We start from the raw sequence: 25,144 nt of genomic DNA on the forward strand, positions 1-25,144 counted from the left end.
GCCACACCTTGAATATTGTGTGCAGTTTTGGTCTCCTAATCTGAGGAAGGACATTCTTGCTATTGAGGGAGTGCAGCGAAGGTTCACTAGACTGATTCCCGGGATGGCAGGGCTGACATATGAAGACAGACTGAAGCGACTAGGCTTATATTCACTGGAATTTAGAAGAATGAGAAGGGGTCTCATAGAAACATATAAAATTCTGACGGGATTGGACAGGTTAGATGCAGGAAGAATGTTCCCAATGTTGGGGAAGTCCAGAACCAGGGATCACAGTCTAAGGATAAGGGGTAAGCATTTAGGACCGAGATGAGGAGAAACTTCTTCATAGAGAATTGTGAACCTGTGGAATTCTCTACCACAGAAAGTTGAGGCCAGTTTGTTAGATATATTCAAAAGGGAGTTAGATGTGGCCCTTACGGCTAAAGGGATCAAGGGGTATGGAGAGAAAGCAGGAATGGGGTATTAATGTTGCATGATCAGCCATGATCATATTGAATGGTGGTGCAGGCTCAAAGGGCCAAATGGCCTACTCCTGCACATATTTTCTGTTTCTATGTTTCTAATAACAACAATTTGTATTTATATAGCACCTTTAACATACTAATACCCAATGCACTTCACAGGAGCGTCATAAAACATTATTTGACACCGAGCCACTTGAAATATTAGGGCAGACTTGGTCAAAGAAGTACGACATCAGCTTGTATTTATATAACGTCTTTAGCATAGTGAAACATCCCAAGGCACTTCACAGGAGTATTCTGAGACAAGAAATTTGACACCGAGCCACACAAGGAGAAGTTAGGTCAGGTGACCAAAAGCTTGTTCAAAGAGGTAGGTTTTAAGGAGCATCTTGAAGGAGGAAAGAGAGGTAGCGAAGCGGCGAGGTTTAGGTCGGGAATTCCAGAGCTTCGGGCCTCGACAACAGAAGGCACGGCCACCAATGGTTGAGCAATTATAATCAGGAATGCTCAAGAGGGCAGAATTAGAGAAGCGCAGATATCTTGGGTGGTTATGGGGCTGAAGGAGATTAGTAGTATATAGTATTAGGCAGTTCCTCGTATTGAGGCTAACCCGCTTCCACACCAAAAAGGGATGAGTTCACAGGTGTTTCAATGAGGGACCTGACATTCCAGGTCCCGAACTACATATTGAAGGGTGGAATTGCAGAATCATAGAAGTTTATAGCACAGAAGGAGGCCATTTCGGCCCACTGTGTCCGCGCCAACAAGAGGCTATCCAGCCTAATCCCACTTTCCAGCTCTAGGTCCGTAACCCCGCAGGTTATGGCACTTCAGGTGCATATCCAAGTACTTTTTAAAATGTGTTGAGGATTTCTGCCACCACCCTTTCCTGCAGTGAGTTCCAGACCGCTAAACCCACTGCTTGAAGAAATTTCCCCTCAAATCCCCTCTAAACCTTCCACCAATTACTTTAAATTTATGCCCTCTGGTTGTTGATCCCTCTGCTAAGGGAAATAGGCCCTTTCTATCCACTATATCCAGGCCCCTCATAATTTTATACACCTCAATGAGGTCTCCCCTCAGCAACCTCTGTGCCAAGGAAAACAAACCCAGCCCATCCAATCTGTCCTCATAGCTAAGATTCTCCTGGCTATATCCTCCGCTGTACCCTCTCCAGTGCAATCACGTCCTTCCTTCCTGTAATGCAGTGACCAGAACTCTACTGAAAGCGTGTGTGGCCTAACCAGTTTTATACAGTTCAAGCATAACCCACCTGCTCTTATATTCTATGCCTCGGCTAATAAAGGCAAGCATTCCATATGCCTTCTTAACCACCTTATCTATCTGGCCTGCTACCTTCAGGGATCTGTGGACATACACTCCCAGGTCCCTTTGTTCCTCTACACTTCTCAGTGTCCTACCATTTAATGTGTATTCCCTTTCCTTGTTAGCCCTCCACAAATGCATTACCTCACATTTCTCCGGATTAAATTCCTTTTGCCACTGTTCTGCCCACCTGATTGATATTTTCCTGTAGTCCGCAGCTTTCGTCTTCATTATCAACCACACAGCCGATTTTTGTATCATCTACAAACTTCTTAATCATACCCACTATATTCAAGTCTATATCGTTGATGTATACCACAAAAAGCAATGGACATGGGGCTAGAACCTCCACTTTTGAGCTTATTGCCCAAAAATGGGCGATATTTCCAACGTTCTGTCAGGCAAAGCGATCATTGATGAGCTCTTGACGTAAGGCTCTTGCAGCTATCATGCCATCACGGGCCCTTTCATGCGGTCTACAGGGGGGCTGGGGCATGGCTTCAGTGTCAGCCTGACTGTCTGGGCCGATGTCAGCGTCTGCCTCCTCATCCTCTCTCTGGTGAGGTGGACTGTCAGACTCATCAGGCAATTCTTGTCCCCTCCTGATAGCCAAGTTGTGCAGCATGGAGCACACCATCACACGAATTGAGCTACCTGCTCAGGGTGGTATTGGAGCTCGTCTCCTGAGTGGTCCAGGCATCTAAAGCGCTGCTTCAGCACGCCAATGGTTTTCTCCACGATATTGCGAGTTGCTCTGTGGCTCTCGTCATATCGCCTCTCGGCTTCGGTGTGAGTGTCACGCAGGAGGGGGGGGGGGGGGGGGTGGCGGGGGAGGTCATCAGCCAGGTGGCATCACCAAGTATCCAGCATTGACCTTGTGGCTGATTGTTAAACAAGTCAGATACAGTGCTCTCACGCAGGATGTGAGCATCATGGATGCTGCCCGGAAATTGAGCATTCGCTGCCATAATAATTTGCTGGTGGTCGAAAACCAGTTGGATATTCAGGGAGTGGAATCTCTTGCGGTTTCTGAAAACCTCTGCATCCTGAAAAGGTGCCCGCATTGCGATGTGCGTACAGTATATCGCTCCCTGTACCTTGGGGAAGTTTGCAATTCTGGAGAATCCTAGAGCCCTCTCACTCTCTGCCTCCCTGGTCATAAGGAAGCTGATCAAGTCCCTCCTGCGTGCATACAGGGCTTCAGTGACCTGTCTAATGCAGCGATGTGTGGCATGCTGAGAAAGTCCGCAAAATGTCTCCAGCTGTGGCCTGAAAAGAACCCGAGGCGTAGAGCGACAGTGCCGCGGTGACTTTAACCTCGCCAGACAGTGCAGTACTGATGGTGCTGGCAGGCTGCAGATCTGCCCTTATCAGCTGGCATACCTCAGTGATAATCTCTTTGTGGAAGCGAAGTCTCTGAAGGCAGCTGGTGTCGGGCAAGTCGAGGTAAGAATGCTTCTCCTTGTACTTGTGGGGGGTGTAACGTCTGGTCCTCCTCATCAGTCTGTCACGTCTTACATTGGGCACATAATGCAGTGGAGCATATCTTTGGCAATCTCGAGTCTGCTGCATGTAATTGGTCACCAAGAGAGGGTGAGAAAGTACAGGCCCCATTGCAGTAGCTCTCTGTTTTCCACCGATTGGTCACAAACAAGGCATGACCCGACAGACACCTATTGAATTCCAATCGGTCACAGCATGGTCAAGATGTTTGTAGCGATGTTCACATCAACTCCAGCGACCTGCAGAGTACATCCGAACTTCACCGAGGTTGAAGCACAGCAGCCTTTTAAAGGACACGACATGTGATCTAGAACATGGCGTCCATAAAGCTGTAATTATGTGACTTTTTCTAGGCGTTTTTTTGGGCGAGCGATATTGTGGGCGATATGTGTGCGAGGTGGTGAAATTGACGCTGGGCGATCTCATGGCCGCTAGTTTTGGTAAATATGCTCTTTACGACAAAAAAAAGTGGGCGGGCGGTATTATTGAATCTCGGTGTTAAATCAGTGTGGAAATTAACATTGGGCAATATTATAGACGTTGATTTCGCCCATTCTGCTGATTCCGCCACAAAAAAGTGGGCGGTAATATTTTTTCCCGGCGTTAAGCACATGGGGCAAGTAACGCTTGCCGATAAGTTTCCTAAAAATGCCCGTCAGTTTCCATTTTGTGCCAAAATGGGTGATATATGGGTGTTATATGTCATTTCAGCGGTAAAATGGATGTTAAGTGGGCGTTAAGCATGCAAAGTGGAGGTTCTAGCCCCTAGTACTGAGCCCTGCGGAACTCCACTGGAAACATCCTTCCAGTCACAAAAACACCCATCAACTATTGCCTTTTGCTTCTTGCCTCTGAGCCAACTTGCCACTTTTCCCTGGATCCCATAGGCTTTTACATTCGTGACCAGTCTGCCATGTGGGACCTTATCAAAAGCTTTGCTAAAATCCATATACATATACACTACATCATACGCACTGCCCTCATCAACCCTCCTGGTTACATCCTCGAAAAATTCAATCAAGTTAGTCAGATACGACCTTCCCTTAACAAATCCCTGACCCTGATTAATCCGTGTCTTTCTAAATGTAGATTTATCCTGTCCTTCAGGAATTTTTCCAATAATTTTCCCACTACTGAGGTTAGGCTGACTGGCCTGTATTTTCTCGGTCTATCCCTTTCTCTCTTCTTAAACAAAGATACCACATTAACAGTCTTCCAGCCCTCTGGCACTACACCTGAAGCCAGAGAGGATTGGAAAATGATGGTCAAAGCCTCTGCTAGTTCCTCTTTTGCTTCGCTTAACAGCCTGGGATACATTTCATCCGGGCCTGGGGACTTATCCACTTTCAAAGCTGCTAAATCCCTGAATACCTCCTTTCTCACTATGTTTATTTCATCTAATATTTCACAATTCTCCTCCTCAATAGCAGAGTCTGCATTGCCCCTCTCTTTTGTGAAAACTGACGCAAAGTATTCATTAAAAACCATACCCACATCTGCCTCCACACACAGATTACCCTCATGGTCTCTAATAGGCCCTACCCTTTCTTTAATTATCCTCTTGCTCTTAATATATTTATGAAACATCTTTGGGTTTTCCTTGATTTTACTTGCAAGAATTTTTCATGCTCGCTCTTTGCTTTCCGAATATCCCTTTTGATTTCACCCCTGAACTTTCGATACTCGGAGAGATTCTGCAGCATTTAGCCCTCGGTACCTGTCATAAGATTCCCGTTTCTTCTTTATCCTACCCTGCATGGGCCCAAGTTTCGAGCCGCGCCTAGAACGGCGCAGTCCCGACCTGGACGCCCGTTTTTCACGCCACAAAGTGCGCCTAAAAAAAACTTCCAGATTCTCCAGCTCCCTGCAGGTCGTTTGCAGCTCGGCGCAGCGCAGCACGAGCTGCAGGGGTCGGAGCCAGGTCCCTGCGCTGAAAACAGTGCCGGGACCTCTGCACATGCGCGCTACAGTGGGCGCGCATGTGCAGTAAGCTCCAGGCACCCAAAACTGTGTGGGAGGGGCCGAAGCACGCAGCCCCTAGCCCTGGCCGAATGGCCTCACTGGGGCTGCGTGAATAAGGCTCCTCCCACGGCCAGCTCCTGCTTCATCCCGACCCGACTCGACTCCCGCTTCTCGCCTCCGGACCCGACCCAACTCCCCCCCCCCTGCCCCTGGACCGGACCGGACCCCGACCCGGCTCCCGCTCCCCCCGCCCCCGACCCGACTCCGATTCCGAAGTCTCGGGCCCTGCCTGTTCAGCCTCCATCCCCCTTCTCCTTTCCCCCCCTTCTTCTCCTCCCCCCTTCTCCCCCCTATCCCTCCCCCTGCTCCCCCCTCCACGTTCCCTCCCTCTGCTCCCCCTCTCTCCCTCTACCCCCCTCCTCCCGCTGTCAAAAGCACAGACACTGACAGAGAATGAGAGACACACACAGACAGACAGACAGACAGAGAGATAGAGACACTGACAGAGACACACTGGGGGGGGGCGGGGCGGGCATCCCAGCACGCTGTTGGAGGGCTCCCGGTGCTGCAGTCGGTAAGTAGAAAATGTTTTATTTATTGATTTAAAAAAAATTATTTCTTATTAATTTTTTTGGATTGTTTCATTGGTTGATTTATTGATGTTTTTATCATTTATTATTGATGATGGCTCTTTATTTGTAAAACTGAAGTGTTTAATGTTTGTAAACTTCCCTTTAAACCGCTCCCCCCCCATTCCCTACGCCTGATTTGTAACCTACGCCTGATTTTCGAAAGTGTAGACAAGGTTTTTTCGAGCGTACAAAAATCTTCACTTACTCCATTCTAAGTTAGTTTGGAGTACGTTTTCACTGACGAAACTTTGAAAACAGGCGTAAGTGGCCGGACACGCCCCCTTTTGAAAAAAAAATTCTGTTCCAAAGTAAAACTGTTCTAACTGACTAGAACTGGAGCAAACTAAATGGCGAGAATTCCGATTTCTAAGATTCTCTGTTCTACACCAGTTGCTCCTAAAAATCAGGAACAAATCATGGCGAAACTTGGGGCCGATGTCCCTAGACATTCAGGGGGCTCTAGATTTGTTAGTCCCATCCTTTTTCTTTAACGGGACATATTTGGCCTGAACCCTGCGGATCTCCTCCTTGAATGCCTCCCATTGCTCTGAAACTGATTTACCTTCAAGTAGCTGTTTCCAGTCCACTATGGCTAAATCAGCTCTCAGCTTAGCAAAGTTGGCTTTTCACCAATTTAGAACTTTTATTCCTAGTCTAACCTTGTCCTTTTCCATAACTACCTTAAATCTAACTGAATTATGGTCACTAGCACCTAAATGCTTGTCCACTGATACCCCTTCCACCTGCCCAGCTTCATTCCCGAAAACTAAATCCAGAATCGCCCTTCCTGTGTTGGGCTTGCTACATGCTGGCTAAAAAAGTTTTCTTGAATGCATTTTAGGAATTTCGCACCCTCTACACTAATGTTGGAAGATGCCTGTGCGTGGATTCTTTTAACATGGGGTGGCCAAAGAGATTACAGAGATAGAACATAAACATAAGAACATAAGAATTAGGAACAGGAGTAGGCCATCTAGCCCCTCGAGCCTGCTCCGCCATTCAACAAGATCATGGCTGATCTGGCCGTGGACTCAGCTCCACTTACCCGCCCGCTCCCCGTAACCCTTAATGGTTAAAAATCTATCTATCTGTGATTTGAATACATTCAATGAGCTAGCCTCAACTGCTTCCTTGGGCAGAGAATTCCACAGATTCACAACCCTCTGGGAGAAGAAATTCCTTCTCAACTCGGTTTTAAATTGGCTCCCCCGTATTTTGAGGCTGTGCCCCCTAATTCTAGTCTCCCCGACCAGTGGAAACAACCTCTCTGCCTCTATCTTGTCTATCCCTTTCATTATTTTAAATGTTTCTATAAGATCACCCCTCATCCTTCTGAACTCCAACGAGTAAAGACCCAGTCTACTCAATCTATCATCATAAGGTAACCCCCTCATCTCCGGAATCAGCCAAGTGAATCATCTCTGTACCCCCTCCAAAGCTAGTATATCCTTCCTTAAGAAAGGTGACCAAAACTGCACGCAGTACTCCAGGTGCAGCCTCACCAATACCCTACACAGTTGCAGCAGGACCTCCCTGCTTTTGTACTCCATCCCTCTCGCAATGAAGGCCAACATTCCATTCGCCTTCCTGATTACCTGCTGCACCTGCAAACTAACTTTTTGGGATTCATGCACAAGGACCCCCAGGTCCCTCTGCACCGCAGCATGTTGTAATTTCTCCCCATTCAAATAATATTCCCTTTTACTGTTTTTTTTTCCAAGGTGGATGACCTCACATTTTCCAACATTGTATTCCATCTGCCAAACCTTAGCCCATTCGCTTAACCTATCTAAATCTCTTTGCAGACTCTCTGTGTCCTCTACACAACCCGCTTTCCCACTAATCTTTGTGTCATCTACAAATTTTGTTACACTACACTCTGTCCCCTCTTCCAGGTCATCTATGTATATTGTAAACAGTTATGGTCCAGCACCGATCCCTGTGGCACACCATTAACCACCGATTTCCAACCCGAAAAGGACCCATTTATCCCGACTCTCTGCTTTCTGTTAGCTAGCCAATTCTCGATCCATGCCAATACATTTCCTCTGACTCCGCGTACCTTTATCTTCTGCAGTAACCTTTTGTGTGGCACCTTATCGAATGCCTTTTGGAAATCTAAATACACCACATCCATCGGTACACCTCTATCCACCATGCTCGTTATATCCTCAAAGAATTCCAGTAAATTAGTTAAACATGATTTCCCCTTCATGAATCCATGTTGCGTCTGCTTGATTGCACTATTCCTATCTAGGTGTCCCGCTATTTCTTCCTTAATGATAGCTTCAAGCATTTTCCCCACTACAGGTGTTAAACTAACCGGCCTATAGTTACCTGCCTTTTGTCTGCCCCCTTTTTTAAACAGAGGCGTTACATTAGCTGCTTTCCAATCCGCTGGTACCTCCCCAGAGTCCAGAGAATTTTGGTAGATTATAACAAATGCATCTGCTATAACTTCCGCCATCTCTTTTAATACCCTAGGGAGGGGCGATGCTATGGAGGATTTGAAAACAAGGATGAGAATTTTGAAATTAAGGCATTACTTAACCGGGAGCCAATGTATGTCAGCGAGCACAGGGGTGATGGGTGAGCGGGACTTTGTGCGAGTTCGGCCACGGGCAGCCGAGTTTTGGATCACCTCTAGTTTACGTAGGGTAGAATGTGGGAAGCCAGCCAGGAGTGCGTTGGAATAGTCCAGTCTAGAGGTAAGAAAGGCATGGATGAGGGCTTCAGCAGCGGATGAGCTGAGGCAAGAGCAGAGAGAGGCAATATTACGGAGGTGGAAATAGGCAGTCTTAGTTCTGCTGCGGATATGTGGTTGAAAGCTCATTTCAGGGTCAAATATGATACCAAGGTTGCGAACAGTGAGGTTCAGCCTCAGGCAGAAGTTGGGGAGAGGATGGAGTTTGTGACGGGGACCGAAATCAATGGCTTCAGTCTTCCCAACATTCAACTGTAGAAAATTTCTGCTCAACCAGAACTGGATGTTGGACAAGCAGTCTGACAATTTAGAGACTGGAGGGGTCGAGAGAAGTGGTAGTGAGGTAGAGCTGGGTGTCATCAGCGTACATGTGGAAACTGACGCTGTATTTTTGGATGATGTCGGCAAGGAGCAACATGTAGATGAGAAATAGGAGGGGCCAATAATAGATCTTTGGGGGACACCAGACGTAATGTTGCGGGGGCGAGAAGAGAAGCTGTTGCAGGTGATTCTCTGGCTGCGATTAGATAAATAAGAATGGAAACAGGCGAGTGCAGTCTCACCCAGCTGGACAATGGTGGAGAGGCGCTGGGGAAGGATAGAATGGTCAACCTTGTCAAAGGCTGCAGACAAGTAAGGAAGAATGAGGAGGGATAGTTTGTCTTTGTCACAGTCACAAAAGATGTCATTTGTGACTTTAATGAGAGCCGTTTTAGTACTGTGGCAGGCACAGAAACCGATTGGAAGGTTGCAAACATGGAATTGCGGGAAAGATGGGCAGAGATTTGGGAGGCGACAACACGTTTGGAGAGGAAAGGGAGGTTGGAGACGGGGCGGTAGTTTGCAAGGATGGAAGGGTCGAGGGTTGTTTTTTTGAGAGGGGTGATGATGGCAGTTTTGAGGGAGAGGGGGACAGCACCTCAGGAGAGAGAATCATTAACAATGTCAGCTAACATGGGAGCCTGGAAAGGAGGTTGGGTGGCTAGCAATTTGGTGGGAATAGGGTTAAGGTAGCAGGAAGTGGGTCTCATGGACAAGGCTGAGCTCGGAGAGGAGATCAGAGAGAAACTGGAGAAAGATGTGAGGTCAGGGCTAGGGCAGGGGGGATCCTTAGAGGAAGTTTGGCCCGGTGGGCTAGGGGAAGGAAGGGAAGCGGTGGCCGAACGGATGGTCTCAATCTTGGAGACAAAGAAGTCCATGAACTCCTCACACTTATTGTCGGAGGTGAGGGTGGAGACTGGGGAGAGGGATTTAAAAAGATGGTTAGCAGTAGAGAATAGAAGCCCAGGTTTATCTTTACATTGTAGAATGATTCTGGAATAGTGAGCAATTTTGGCAGATGAGAGCAGAACCCGATAATGCTTTATGTGGTCCAGCCAGATGTGGCGGTGAATGGCTAAAGAAATTGTCTGCCATATCTGTTCAAGTCTGCGTCCCTTGGACTTAAGGGAGCAAAGATCAGGGCTGTACCGGGGAAACGGCCAGGACGAGAGAGAGTAATTATTTTAACAGACACTAGACTAGGGCATCAAAAGCGGTGGTGAGGGTGTGATTGAGCAGATTGGTAGCTGCTCGTGTTGTTGGGTAGGTTTTAAACTAGCTTGGCAGGGGGATGGGAACCTAAGAATAGATTCAGTCGGGAGGGGAGTAAAGCTGGAATTAGAAAGCAAAGGACAGAGGAAACAAGCAGGAAAAAAGGGTAAAAAAAACAAATTTAAAGGCTCTTTGACTAAACGCACGTAGCATTCGTAGCAAAATACTACGTTGATGGCACAAATAGATACAAATGGCTATGATGTGATAGCTATTACAGAGACGTGGTTGCAAGGTGACCAGGACTGGGAACTAAATATTCAGGAGTATGAGACAATCCAGATGGACAGATAGAAAGGAAAAGGAGGTGGGTAGCTCTGTTGATAAAGTGAATCACTGCAATAGTGAGAAACGATATTGGCTCAAATGATCAGTATGTTGAAACAATTTGGGTGGAGATAAGGAGTAATAAGGGGAAAATGTCACTGGTGGGCATAGTCTATAAGCCCCCTAACAGTAGCAACTCTGTTGGTCGGAGTACAAACCGAGAAATAGTGGGAGCTTGTAAAAAGGGAACAGCAATAATCATGGGTGATTTTAACCTCCATATTGATTGGACAAATCAAATTGGTCAGGGTAGCCTTGAGGAAGAGTTCATAGAGTGCATAAGGGACAGGTTCCTTGAACAGTATGTAACAGAACCAAACAGGGGGCAGTCTATCTTAGATCTGGTCCTGTGTAATGAGACAGGATTAATAAACAATCTCCTGGTAAAGGATCCCCTTGGAATATGAGTGATCATAGCATGATTGAATTTCAAATTCAGATGGAGGGCGAGAAAGTTGGATCTCAAACCAGCGTACTAAGCTTAAATAAAGGAGACTACAAAGGTAGAGGGCAGAGTTGGCTAAAGTGGACTGGGAAAATAGATTAAGTGTAGGACGGTTGATGAACAATGGTGTACATGTAAGGAGATATTTCACAACTCTCAAGAAAAATATATTCCAGTGAGGAGGAACGGTGTAAAAGAAAAAAAATAGCCATCCGTCGCTAACTAAAAAAATAAAGGACGGTATCCAATTAAAAACAAGGGCATACAAAGTGGTCAAAACTAGTGGAAGGACAGAAGATTGGGAAGCTTTTAAAAGTCAGCAAAGAATGTCTAAAAAAATGATTAAGGGAAGATAGACTAATAGGGCCCAAATTTCCCCAGGAGTTGCTTCATTTTTTTTTGAGCAACTAGATTTTTTTGGAGGCACTTAAAAATCGCAATTCTCCCCATTTAAATTGCTCCAGTGTAAGTGAGTTAGTTAGGTTTTTTTTCCAAAAGGGGACGTTACCAGCCACTAACGCCTGTTTTGGCCATTTAAGCAAGTTTAGCCAGCTAAAACTTACTCCAAACTAAGTTAGGCCAGAGTAAGTGGCCACTTTTGTATGTTCTGAAAAACCATGCGGTGAGCTAAGAGATTAGCGCATGTAGCCTCCAAATGACAGTGTTATGATAGGAATGCTAGTTTATTTTTTAAATCCCAAGCAGTGAGACTGGACAGGGTGCTGATTAAACGGAGTATATTTTTACTAAAGATAGCTAAATATTAAAGTACAGGAAAATCTTTGAAGATTCTTTTCTCCCTGCCCCCCCCCCCCCCCCCAGATCAAAACACTTCCCTTCCATCCTGCACTCCGCCCCCCGGCCGCCGGATCAAAACTCTTCCCCCTCCCCCCCCCTATTAAAACTCTTCCCCTCCCCCCCCCCATTAAAACTCTTCTCCTCTCCCCCCCCCACCCAAAACTCTTCGCCTCGCCCCCCCCACCCAAAACTCTTCACCTCCCACCTCCCCCCCCTCCCTCCCCACAATCAAAACTCTTCCCCCCACCAACCTGTCTCTTGTAGCCATCAGCGCGGGAAGGCAGCGGCTGGCCTGTGCGGCAGGCCACTCGACCCGGGATAGGGGTGGCGAACATCGTGCGTCTCTTCGGCAAGGGATAGGGTCGCCCGGAGCCAGGACGCACTGGGAGGGCCAGGAGCTACCGCGCATGCGCGCAGCTGCCGGCACTCTTTTCGGCGCAGGGCTCCGCCACCACGCGTTCCAATGCACTGCGCCACAGGCCACACGCCTGGAACCAACGGGGGGAATACGGAGGTAAGAAATCGGCGCCGTTTCTGTACCACAAAGTCGGCGCACCTCTAGCAGAGGGGGCAAACTTGGGCCCTATGAAAGTAAACTAGCACGAAATATAAAAACAGATAGCAAGAGTTTCTATAGGTATATAAAAAGGAAAAGAGTGGCTAAAGTAAATGTTGGTCCCTTAGAGGATGAAACCGGGGAATTAGTAATGGGGAACATGGAGATGGCAGAAACTCTGAACAAATATTTTGTATCAGTCTTGATGGTAGAGGACACTAAAAATATCCCAACAGTGGATATTCAAAGGGCTATGGGGGGGAGGAACTTAACACAATCACAATCACTAAGGAGGTGGTACTCAGTAAGATAATGGGACTAAAGGCGGATAAATCCCCTGGACCTGATGGCTTGCATGCTAGGGTCTTAAGAGAAGTAGCGGCAGGGATAGTGGATGCATTGGTTGTAATTTACCGAAATTCCCTGGATTCTGGAGAGATCCCAGCAGTTTGGAAAACTGCTAATGTAACACCCCTATTTAAAAAGGAAGCAGACAAAAAGCAGGAAACTATAGACCAATTAGCCTAACATCTGTGCTTGGGAAAATGTTGGAGTCCATTATTAAAGAAGTAGCAGGACATTTGGAAAAACAGAGTCAGCATGGATTTATGAAGGGGAAGTCATGTTTGACAAATTTGCTGGAATTCTTTGAGGATGTAACTTGAGGGTGCATAAAGGGGAACCAGCGGATGTGGTGTATTTGGACTTCCAGAAGGCATTTGACAAGGTACTACATAAAAGGTTACTGCACAAGATAAAAGTTCATGGGGTTGGGGCTAATATATTGGCATGGATAGAGGATTGACTAACTAACAGAAGAGAGAGTCAGGATAAATGGTTCATTCTCGGGTTGGTAATCAGTAACTAGTGGGGTGCTGCAGGGATCAGTGCTGGGACCCCCAACTATTTATAATCTATATTAACGACTTGGAAGAATGGACTGAGTGCAATGTAGCCAAGTTTGCTGACGATACAAAGATGGGAGGAAAAGCAATGCGTGAGGAGGACACAAAAAAACCTGCAATAGGACATAGACAGGCTAAGTGAGTGGGCAAAAATTTGGCAGATGGAGTTGGAAACTGTGAGGTTATGCACTTTGGCAGAAAAAAGTCAAAGAGCAAGTTATTTATTTAAATGGAGAAAAATTGCAAAATGCTGCAGTACAGCGGGACTGGGGGGTCCTGGTGCAGGAAACACAAAAGGTTAGTATGCAGGTACAGCAAGTGATCAGGAAGGCCAATGGAATCTTGGCCTTTATTGCAAAGGGGTTGGAGTATAAAAGCAGAAGTCTTTCTACAGTTATACAGGGTATTGGTGAGGCCACACCTGGAATACTGTGTACAGTTTTAGTTTCCATATTTAAGAAAAGATATACTTGCTTTGGAGGCAGTTCAGAGAAGGTTCACTGGGTTGATTCCGGAGATAAGGTGGTTGACATATGAGGAAAGGTTGAGTAGGTTGGGCCACTACTCATTGGAATTCAAAAGAATGAGAGGTGGTCTTATCGAAATGTATAAGATTATGAGGGGGGCTTGACAAGGTGGATGCAGAGAGAATGTTTCCACTGATAGGGGAGACTAGAACTAGGGGGCATAATCTTAGAATAAGGGGCCACCCATTTAAAACTGAAATGAGGAGGAATTTCTTCTCGCGGAGGGTTGTAAATCTGTGGAATTCGCTGCCTCAGAGAGCTGTGGAAGCTGGGACATTGAATAAATTTAAGACAGAGATAGACAGTTTCTTAAACGATAAGAGAATATGGGGTTATGGGGAGCGGGCGGGGAAGTAGAGCTGAGTCCATGATCGGATCAACCATGATCGTATTAAATGATGGCGCAGACTCGAGGGGCCGTATGGCCTACTTCTGCTCCTATTTCTTATGTTATGTTCTTAAATGTTATGGTGAATGGAGGGCCAAAGGCTGGACAGTTGGGAGCTCATAAGTGCTGTTGCAAATGAGTCGGGACATTTTTTTTTTAAAAACAGGAGTGGACACAGAAGGAGGTAGGGTTTTTTTTGGGGGGAGTGGGGGTGGTGGAAGGGGAGGTGGTGGAAGGGGGATGTGGGTGGAGAGCGATATGAGGAAGTGGTCAGAAATGGCCTTATCTGCGATTGACACGATGGGAGTAACGAGGCCATAAGAGATGGCAAGGTCGAGGGTGTGGCCGTGAATATGGGTTGGGGAGTTTACATAGAGGGAGAGATTAAGGGAGGATAGGAGGCTAGTAAACTCAGAGTTGAGAGAGCACGAGAGAAAAGTTGTTCGGTGCAGAGGTTGAGAGAAGAAAGAAGAGAAGAAATATCGATAGTAACATTTTTATGGTACTTGGGTGGGCAGTAGAGAATGAGAATTTTAAATGAGAGGTGAGAGGGGTGGAATAGGATGAGATGCTCAAAGGAGGAGAAAGTGCCGGAGGAGTAGGGGGACAGACAAAGGTGTGATTTGCTGAGGAGAACCATACCACCACTACGGCAGTCGGAGCGGGGCAAGTGGTGGAAGATATAGCCAGGCAGTGTGGGCATGGTCACCAATGGTGGAGTGATTAAAATTGGGGATGCTCAAGAGGCTAGAATTAGAGGAAGCAGATATCTCGCGGGGTTATGGAGCTGGAGGAGATTACAGAGATAGGGAGGGGGCGAGGCCATGGAGGTATTTGAAGACAAGAATGAGAATTTTAAAAGCGAGGGATTGTTTAAACGGGAGCCAACGTAAGTCAGCGAGTACAGTGATGGATGAACAGGACTTGGTGTGAGTTATGACATGGTCAACAGAGTTTTGGAAGACAATTATTAGTTCCTGACTGTTGTTTGACTTCTTTGATAGTCAAGCAAGGGTTAATTCATTCACTCAGTAAGTTGTGTGGATCCTGATAGGGGTTGGTAATTTAAGTGCTAATATAATCTGAACTAGTTGACATAAGACAGTTTGGCAAGCCAGGTATAGGTGTCATTCAATCATGGGCACAGACTGGGTGGTAAACCATACACAATTCCTTGAAACTGAGTTAAGGTGAAGGGGTTAAGGATTTGTCTGATGCCCTTGATGAATATTCATGCCAAGGTATTAATCCAAGTGCTCTTAAAAAATAGATTGCACGAGAGTCGCCAAAGTGAGGTTCAATCCCCAATTCCACTAAATTTCCAATCCCAGTCATACTGCAGAAAGAGAGAAAATATTGATGTGGAAATCTCCACTGGCCTGTTTTGCAACCTCTTAGCACCTGGCTAACAACAGCAATGGACGAGCCTGTCATTATAGAAACATAGAAACATAGAAAATAGGTGCAGGAGTAGGCCATTCGGCCCTTCTAGCCTGCACCGCCATTCAATGAGTTCATGGCTGAACATTCAACTTCAGTACCCCATTCCTGCTTTCTCGCCATACCCCTTGATCCCCCTAGCAGTAAGGACCTCATCTAACTCCTTTTTGAATATATTTAGTGAATTGGCCTCAACAACTTTCTGTGGTAGAGAATTCCACAGGTTCACCACTCTCTGGGTGAAGAAGTTCCTCCGCATCTCGGTCCTAAATGGCTTACCCCTTATCCTTAGACTGTGACCCCTGGTTCTGGACTTCCCCAACATTGGGAACATTCTTCCTGCATCTAACCTGTCTAACCCCGTCAGAATTTTATATGTTTCTATGAGGTCCCCTCTCATTCTTCTGAACTCCAGTGAATACAAGCCCAGTTGATCCAGTCTTTCTTGATAGGTCAGTCCCGCCATCCCGGGAATCAGTCTGGTGAACCTTCGCTGCACTCCCTCAATAGCAAGAATGTCCTTCCTCAGGTTAGGAGACCAAAACTGTACACAATACTCCAGGTGTGGCCTCACCAATGCCCTGTACAACTGTAGCAACACCTCCCTGCCCCTGTACTCAAATCCCCTTGCTATGAAGGCCAACATGCCATTTGCTTTCTTAACCGCCTGCTGCACCTGCATGCCAACCTTCAATGACTGATGTACCATGACACCCAGGTCTCTTTGCACCTCCCCTTTTCCTAATCTGTCACCATTCAGATAATAGTCTGTCTCTCTGTTTTTACCACCAAAGTGGATAACCTCACATTTATCCACATTATACTTCATCTGCCATGCATTTGCCCACTCACCTAACCTATCCAAGTCGCTCTGCAGCCTCACAGCATCCTCCTCGCAGCTCACACTGCCACCCAACTTAGTGTCATCCGCAAATTTGGAGATACTACATTTAATCCCCTCATCTAAATCATTAATGTACAGTGTAAACAGCTGGGGCCCCAGCACAGAACCTTGCGGTACCCCACTAGTCACTGCCTGCCATTCTGAAAAGTACCCATTTACTCCTACTCTTTGCTTCCTGTCTGACAACCAGTTCTCAATCCATGTCAGTACACTACCCCCAATCCCATGTGCTCTAACTTTGCACATCAATCTCTTGTGTGGGACCTTGTCGAACGCCTTCTGAAAGTCCAAATATACCACATCAACTGGTTCTCCCTTATCCACTCTACTGGAAACATCCTCAAAAAATTCCAGAAGATTTGTCAAGCATGATTTCCCTTTCACAAATCCATGCTGACTTGGACCTATCATGTCACCTCTTTCCAAATGCACTGCTATGACATCCTTAATAATTGATTCCATCATTTTACCCACTACCGATGTCAGGCTGACCGGTCTATAATTCCCTGTTTTCTCTCTCCCTCCTTTTTTAAAAAGTGGGGTTACATTGGCTACCCTCCACTCCATAGGAACTGATCCAGAGTCAATGGAATGTTGGAAAATGACTGTCAACGCATCCACTATTTCCAAGGCCACCTCCTTAAGTACTCTGGGATGCAGTCCATCAGGCCCTGGGGATTTATCGGCCTTCAATCCCATCAATTTCCCCAACACAATTTCCCGGCTAATAAGGATTTCCCTCAGTTCCTCCTCCTTACTAGACCCCCCGACCCCTTTTATAACCGGAAGGTTGTTCGTGGCCTCCTTCGTGAATACCGAACCAAAGTACTTGTTCAATTGGTCCGCCATTTCTTTGTTCCCCGTTATGACTTCCCCTGATTCTGACTGCAGGGGACCTACATTTGTCTTTACTAACCTTTTTCTCTTTACATATCTATAGAAACTTTTGCAATCCGTCTTAATGTTCCCTGCAAGCTTCTTCTCATACTCCATTTTCCCTGCCCTAATCAAACCCTTTGTCCTCCTCTGCTGAGTTCTAAATTTCTCCCAGTCCCCAGGTTCGCTGCTATTTCTGGCCAATTTGTATGCCACTTCCTTGGCTTTAATACTATCCCTGATTTCCCTTGATAGCCACGGTTGAGCCACCTTCCCTTTTTTATTTCTATGCCAGACAGGAATGTACAATTGTTGTAGTTCATCCATGCGGTCTCTAAATGTCTGCCATTGCCCATCCACAGTCAACCCCTTAAGTATCATTCGCCAATCCATCTCAGCCAATTCACGCCTCATACCTTCAAAGTTAGCCTTCTTTAAGTTCTGGACCATGGTCTCTGAATTAACTGTTTCATTCTCCATCCTAATGCAGAATTCCACCATATTATGGTCACTCTTCCCCAAGGGGCCTCGCACAACGAGATTGCTAATTAATCCTTTCTCATTACATAACACCCAGTCTAAGATGGCCTCCCCCCTAGTTGGTTCCTCGACATATTGGTCTAAAAAACCATCCCTTATGCACTCCAGAAAATCCTCCTCCACCGTATTGCTTCCAGTTTGGTTAGCCCAATCTATGTGCATATTAAAGTCACCCATTATAACTGCTGCACCTTTATTGCACGCACCCCTAATTTCCTGTTTGATGCCCTCCCCAACATCACTACTACTGTTTGGAGGTCTGTACACAACTCCCACTAACGTTTATTGCCCTTTGGTGTTCTGCAGCTCTACCCATATAGATTCCACATCATCCAAGCTAATGTCCTTCCTAACTATTGCCTTAATCTCCTCCTTAACCAGCAATGCTACCCCACCTCCTTTTCCTTTTATTCTATCCTTCCTGAATGTTGAATACCCCTGGATGTTGAGTTCCCAGCCCTGCTCATCCTGGAGCCACGTCTCCGTAATCCCAATCACATCATATTTGTTAACATCTATTTGCACAGTTAATTCATCCACCTTATTGCGGATACTCCTTGCATTAAGACACAAAGCCTTTAGGCTTGTTTTTTTAACACCCTCTGTCCTTTTAGAATTTTGCTGTACAATGGCCCTTTTTGTTCTTTGCCTTGGGTTTCTCTGCCCTCCACTTTTCCTCATCTCCTTTCTGTCTTTTGTTTTTGCCTCCTTTTTGTTTCCCTCTATCTCCCTGCATTGGTTCCCATCTATAAGACATAATCTATAAGACATGCAGTTAGTGCTACCCATGCTATTCATTGGTTACACACCTGTTTGGGGGGGGGGGGGGGGGGGAAGTGAAGAACGAAGATGAAGCACCCAGAACCTCTAAAAGGGGTGGTACACTCTAGCTGCAGACACCAAGGAAACAGAGAGAAATGGCTGCAAGACCTGCAGATGCTGCCAGCAGGTTCTCTGATGTTGCTTTGGAGGCCTTGGACCAGTTGGTGGACAGGAGAAGGGAGATCATGTTCCTTCCAATGGAACAGAAAACCCTCCAGGCAAAACCTGCAGCACCAATGGGAAATACAGAAACATAGAAACTAGGTGCAGGTGTAAGCCATTCGGCCTTTTGAGCCTGCGCCACCATTCAATATGATCATGGCTGATCATGCAACTTCAGTACCCCATTCCTGCCTTCTCTCCATACCCCTTGATCCCTTTAGCCATAAGGGCCACATCTAACTCCCTTTTGAATATATCGAATGAACTGGCCTCAACAACTTTCTGTGGTACAGAATTCCACAGGTTCACAATTCTCTGAGTGAAGAAGTTTCTCCTCATGTCGGACCTAAATGGCTTAGCCCTTACCTTTAGACTGTGACCCCTGGTTCTGGACTTCCCCAACATCGGGAACATTCTTCCCTGTCCAGTCCTGTCAGAATTTTATATGTTTCTATGAGACTGCAGTGGAGGTCAATGCCAAGAGTTTAGCTCCAAGAACATGGCTGCATTGCCACAAAAAGTTCAATGAGCTCGCCAGTGTCGTCAAGGTAAGAATACTGCTCTTTTACACTTAGCTCACACCTCCAGCCTCACTACTCACAATCCCCTTCAACCTCCTATAATCACTACTTCACACTTCACTCCTTGTCCTTCTCCTCATACTCACACACTCAGCACTAGTCCAAATTTCGTTTCCTGCCAGCGAGCTTGCGCATATAGCGCACAGCATGGAGGAGACCGGCTCCAACTTGTGACCAGATTTCACGCAGTGCATGGAGACCATTTTGCCCAGCCTTAACAGCCACAGGCAGTGTTGTCCATGCCCGGCTTGAGTAGTGACTGCAGCAGGTGACATAACACAGTGACAGCCACCTTTGTGAAGCGAAGGGACCTCATATATTGCTCCTCCGAAAGTTTGAGCTGAGAGAGGTGCCTCCTGAAGACGCTCTGTGGATATGGCCTCCTGCGCAGTGCCCTCCCTCATCCTCAAGCTCAAAAGGCAACCCTTCCAGACCACCCATGGCTGCAGTCAATCTTTACTGAAGGCAGCCAAAAACAGTGCAACATCAGCAAAATCTTCTTCTCAGCAGTCAGGTTAAGTTGTTAAGAGACAGAAAACACACCAAAAAATGCCCAAAAGTTCATCAGCAGCCTCAATGACAAACCGACAACTAACATGTAAGTAGTGAATAAGCCCTTTTAAATAGTACTGCTGAAGGGTCCTTCCTGCCTGTTACATTCATAGAATAGTACAGCACAGAAGGAGATAATTCGGCCCATTGAGTCTGCGCCGGCTACTTCAAAGAGCAATCCAGTTAGTCCCACTCCCCTGCTCTTTCCCCATACCCCTGCAATTTTTTCTTCAAGTATTTATTCCAATTCCCTTTTGAAGGCTACTATGGAATTGTATCCACCACCCTATCAGGCAGTGCATTCCAATTCCAAACCACTTGTTGTGTTAAAAAGTTTTTCCTCATATAGCCTCTTTTGCCAATCACCTTAAATCTGTAGCCTCTGGTTATTGATCATTCAGCCATTGAAAACAATTTCTCTTTATTTACTCTATCTAAACTCATCATGATTTTTAACAACACTATCAAATCTCCTCAGCTTTCTCTGCTCTAAGTAGAACAACCCCCACTTCTGCACTTTATCCACGTAACTGTAACCCCTCATCGCTGGAGCCATTAAAAAAAAAATCTCTTCTGTACCCTCTCCAAAACCTTCATGTTCTTCCTAAAGTGTGGTGCCCAGACTTAGACAGTACTCCAGCTGGGGCCGAACTAGTGTTTTATATAGACTTAGCATAACTTCCTGGCTTTGTACTCTATGCCTCTATTTATAAAGCCCAGGATCCCATATTCTTTATTAACTGCTTTGTTAACCTGTCCTTCCACCTTCAAAGATTTGTTCACAAACACCCCAGGTCTCTCTGTTCTTGCACCTCCTTTAAAATGATATAATTTAGCATGTATTGTGTCTCCTCATTCTTCCTACCAAAATGCCTCCTCGGCTCCAAGGAGAACAACCCTAGCTTCTCCAGTCTATCCATGTAACTGTAATCCTTCATCCTTAATGCCACAAGTTGCTGGGCAGTCTGGTGCTGGGGCAGCCCAATAACAGAAAGGGCTCCTAGAATAAGGGTGGGATCCTTATTTAAGTATTTTAATTTGCCATTTTAATATTTCTGGCGTGCGTGCTGGACACCTAGGGAACAGCCCTTTCCAGCACACTTTTGACTCGTAATGAACGCGTGGCTCACCATATTGGACGGTTAAGCACCCATTTTGCTCCTGGAAAACGGGTGTGTGTCATCCAATTTCTAGGCCACAGCATCAAAAATAAAGGGAGTTTTGAAAATTGGAGCTGCACCACACAATGTTATTTTTGGAATAATGTTACTCTTTTTAAACTCATGGACCATCAGAAAAAATATGAAAGTCATCAATTAGAAAAAAAAAGATTTTTATCTAAATGGTCTCTTGGCAATGAAGGCTAAATGTCCTGTTAAAACTACAAGAACAAACTAATTTGGGAAGTTACAAACTAAATTTACAAATTTACTCCAGGACATTCATTTTACCTAAAGCCTTGCTGATAGCAAAATACTGTACCAGATACAATATATCACAAGTTTCCATAATTACCATTTAAAACAATAAGAACTTTCTTCCACTGTGTATTACCAACTTTTGGTGTTTGACAGAACAGGATTTTGTGCTTGTCGCACACAAATATACGGTCCAAGACAAAATTTGAGATAGGAGAATGTGTCAGATTCCTTAACGATGTATTTCTACACACGTTGTTCAGAAGATTGAGGCGTTCAGCATGTACTGCGTCCCAGTCAGGATCCACTTCAGTCAATGTACTTTGAGAAGGCTGAAAAATAAAACAATTGTTCTGCTAAGAATTTTAACCAATTCTACAAAACAAGAACTCCACCCCAAATTTTTAAATTATGTTTTTGAATATGTTCACCATCAATCCTCCACTTCGAGTTCACAAGTGTAGCTGTAATGAGGTGGGAAATCAGAGCAGACGATCAGTGCTTCCCCACAGCATCAGGGGGAAAAAAAATCAAAGGGAAAGTCAGCCTGAACAGCTATGGCTATGGCATATGTCCTGATGGCTGGAAAAAGTGGAGGGATGGGTGGGGGGGGAAGAAGAATGAGGTGGAATTGGGGAGGAAGGGAGGCTGGAAGTGGAGGGGAGAGGAGTGTGGGAAATGATAAGCAAGGGTAGAGGAGGAGGATAGGGGAAAGACAGGGGTTACAGGGGAAGTAAAGCCAGAGAAACTATCTAAGCAGAGAGGGATGGTCCAGATTTTCATTTTGGCGACTTGCGAAGAGCTCTCCCTTCCCTCCCTTGGGCCCTGAAATTATTCTCAGTTGAGGAGTGGTTTACTACTTCCATTTAACCAGGGACAAAAAACATTCTTGGCACTAGGGTTGTGCTGAGCAGCATCGGGTGAGATGAGGAGGAAGTAGGTGGGGAAAGCAGAAAGCAGAGGAAGAGAACGATGGAGGAAGGAGGGAGCAAAGGCAGGGTTCGATCTCATCAGGGAGGGGCAGCATGGATTTTCATCTGAACTGGGGGGAGGGGGGTAGCGATGGGGGAAGAGAGGTGAGTGTGTTGCGCTAAGCTACATGTTTCCTCCCATCTGGAGAGACAGAGAAACAGCAACATGAAAAGAGACAGGTAAAAGAAAAAAAAAATTTTCTGACCATCCGTGTGCAACAATTAGTGCTATATTAAAAGTCTTGTGTATTGTGCATGCTTCCTGCAAGTGTCATGCCTGCTTCCTGCAAGTGTCATGCCTGCTTCCTGCAAGTGTCATGCCTACTTCCTGCAGCACACTCCCTATCATAGTTTCCCCATCACACTGAGAAGACCCAAATTATTATAAAATAGCATACCCTGACTCATCATGAGCAGCACCAGACATTTGCTAGTATCCCAAATAATTACTTTACACAGCCTCCTGTACTATCCACTCAACAGCAGCTGTACAAACAGATTTTATATAAACTAATTAAATACAAACAATGGGATTATGTCTCTCAGCTTGGCACATACTTTGGAGTAAAAAAATGAAAATAGTTTTTAAACTTAAAAATTTAGTTCAAAATCTCCTTAAATTCAATGTCCAGCTTGTATTCAAATCATTATCAAAATAACACAAACTGAAATATTGCAATTCAGTCTGAATTTACCAATGAGAAAAATAACTATTTAAAAAACACAAATAAACTTTATTTGAATAAAGCTTTTGAAATGTGTCACCTATTTAATCTTCAAATCATTTTCAAAAATAGCTATGTGCATACTGTTAGAATAAAAAATGCCACAATTTTCAGTCAACATTGGCTGCTGGTCAGGCACAGAAGCAAATGGCAGATGTCAGAAGGCCAACAAGTGGGGGTTTGCACGTGGGTGAAGAGATCTGGCTATGGCCACTGCCCACTGGTTAACTTTAAAGTGGTGGATTGCAGGGGGACTTTTGGGCCAAGGGGGCATTGGCCAGGACTGCAAACAGGTTTCAGATCACAAATGAAGGGAGGTATCCAGCACATGACAGTTCCAGAAAGCAATGTAAAGAGGATGAAGCTCGAACACCACCACCCGCCCGCCTGCCCCCCTTGCACCACATCAACAAGTGATATGCTGCCCAAAACATTCAATGCTTGAGTCATGATATTACTACTAGAAATCATGCTGCTGTTGAACAGTCCGATGACTTGGGTCAGAAAGACCCAGAAAAAAAAGTCTTAATTGTCACCAAAGTGTTATTGCCTCTTTTTAAGAGATTGTGTTAGGTCAGTGTGCTGAACCTCACCCTCGTTCTCCTTGGTACACATTACTCAAGCTTCCCTAGACAACTGTACATCAAGTGACTCGCTGCTGTTCTTCACACCACTTGTGTGTGTGCACTTAAAACAGCAGGTCTCCTGCCCATGGACAAACTACCCTATCGCTAGCCTTCAACCACTAATTTAATTAGCACCTATGGGGCTGGACTTTCAGGTTTTAGCAATTTTGTCCGTTTCTGAGCGATAATCGGGGAGATAAATTGTTTTACCGTTACAGCCAGAGAGTCGCGACCCCCCCAAAAAATTTGCACCTTCTGCGCAGGCGTGAATGAAAAAAAAATTTTTTTTTCTTCTTCCCACGTTTCTGGTCAGCTGTCGATCGCAAGCATTAATGCAGGCAGGGAGCACCCACACATGCGCAGTACATCCAGGGCTAAATCAGCCATTTTACAATTTGATTCATGATGGAAGATGATTATAAGCAGAGAGCCAGAAGGTACAGCGCAGAGGCAAACAAGACCCTTGTCAGTGGTGTAGAAAGAAGATGAGCCGAATTGAACAGGATGGGTGCAAGTAGACCCCTCCCAGTGGTTTTTCAAATAATTTGGAGAAGCATAGCTGAGGAGGTCTCCTCTGTCGACACTATCCGAAGGACCCACATACAGTGCCGCAAAAGGTTTAATAATAATTGCAGGGTCGTTAGAGTAAGTAATATTTTTATTGATGCACTCCATTACTAAAATTATAAATCTGACACACTATTTGTTCTCATGCTGTTGGTATAGGTAGGCTTCGTATTGCACCCTATTTGCCATGAATGATCTTTACACATTATTAAGATTGCTTTCTGAGACCTTCTAGGCAACTTCCAGGCCATTAAACAGAGGACTGTATTAAATGCACACAGTATGGTATAAGTGCTTTGGTGGCTATGCGTGTGTGCCACAAGAGCAAATGGGCCCTCTGGTAACCATTCTTGTAGGGAAAGAAGTCCCACAACCGCCGGGAGCAGCAGCGGACTGCACCGAAGCATGCCTTTGATAGACATCGAGGAGCGAGTGGCCGGTCTGATCGGTGCCTCAGGGAGGGCAACTGCCTGTGGAGGTGCTGACCCCCCCATTCGATAGTGAGAGTAAGTCCTGCACACTCCCTGGGCTGGGTTGGAGCAAAGTGATGTAATATTTGTGGACTAGGGTTGGGGCAATGTGATGTAGTGTCTGTGGACTAGGGTTGGGGCAATGTCATGCAGTGTCTCTGGACTACATATAATGGAGTAGTGGTGGTCCTTCTTTTGAGCCTGTGCTATGTAACCTTACTCATGTCACCCTGCCCCCTCCCTACTGCTAACCACTCGTCTGTTGTTTTCTATTTGCAGATGAAATGTTGCATGCGTCAAATCCTTCAAAGGAAACCTCCACCTCAGGCCGTCATGTGGGAGAGGAGGAAGAGAAAC

General features: G+C 45.7%; 1 protein-coding gene across 5 annotated transcripts in view; it reads right to left on the reverse strand.

The window, feature by feature from the left end:
* The window catches only part of chst10 (carbohydrate sulfotransferase 10), a 144,560-nt gene that overhangs the window by 16,154 nt on the left and 103,262 nt on the right, over positions 1-25,144 (reverse strand). For all 5 annotated transcript variants that reach the window (XM_070892073.1, XM_070892070.1, XM_070892071.1 and 2 more), the window contains one exon: positions 21,526-21,760. In XM_070892073.1, the coding sequence (XP_070748174.1) occupies positions 21,526-21,760 (235 nt within the window). The remainder of the gene's footprint in view (positions 1-21,525; positions 21,761-25,144) is intronic.

The sequence above is a fragment of the Pristiophorus japonicus genome, chromosome 10 (genome assembly GCF_044704955.1).
Source record: "Pristiophorus japonicus isolate sPriJap1 chromosome 10, sPriJap1.hap1, whole genome shotgun sequence".
Classification (NCBI taxonomy): domain Eukaryota; kingdom Metazoa; phylum Chordata; class Chondrichthyes; family Pristiophoridae; genus Pristiophorus; species Pristiophorus japonicus.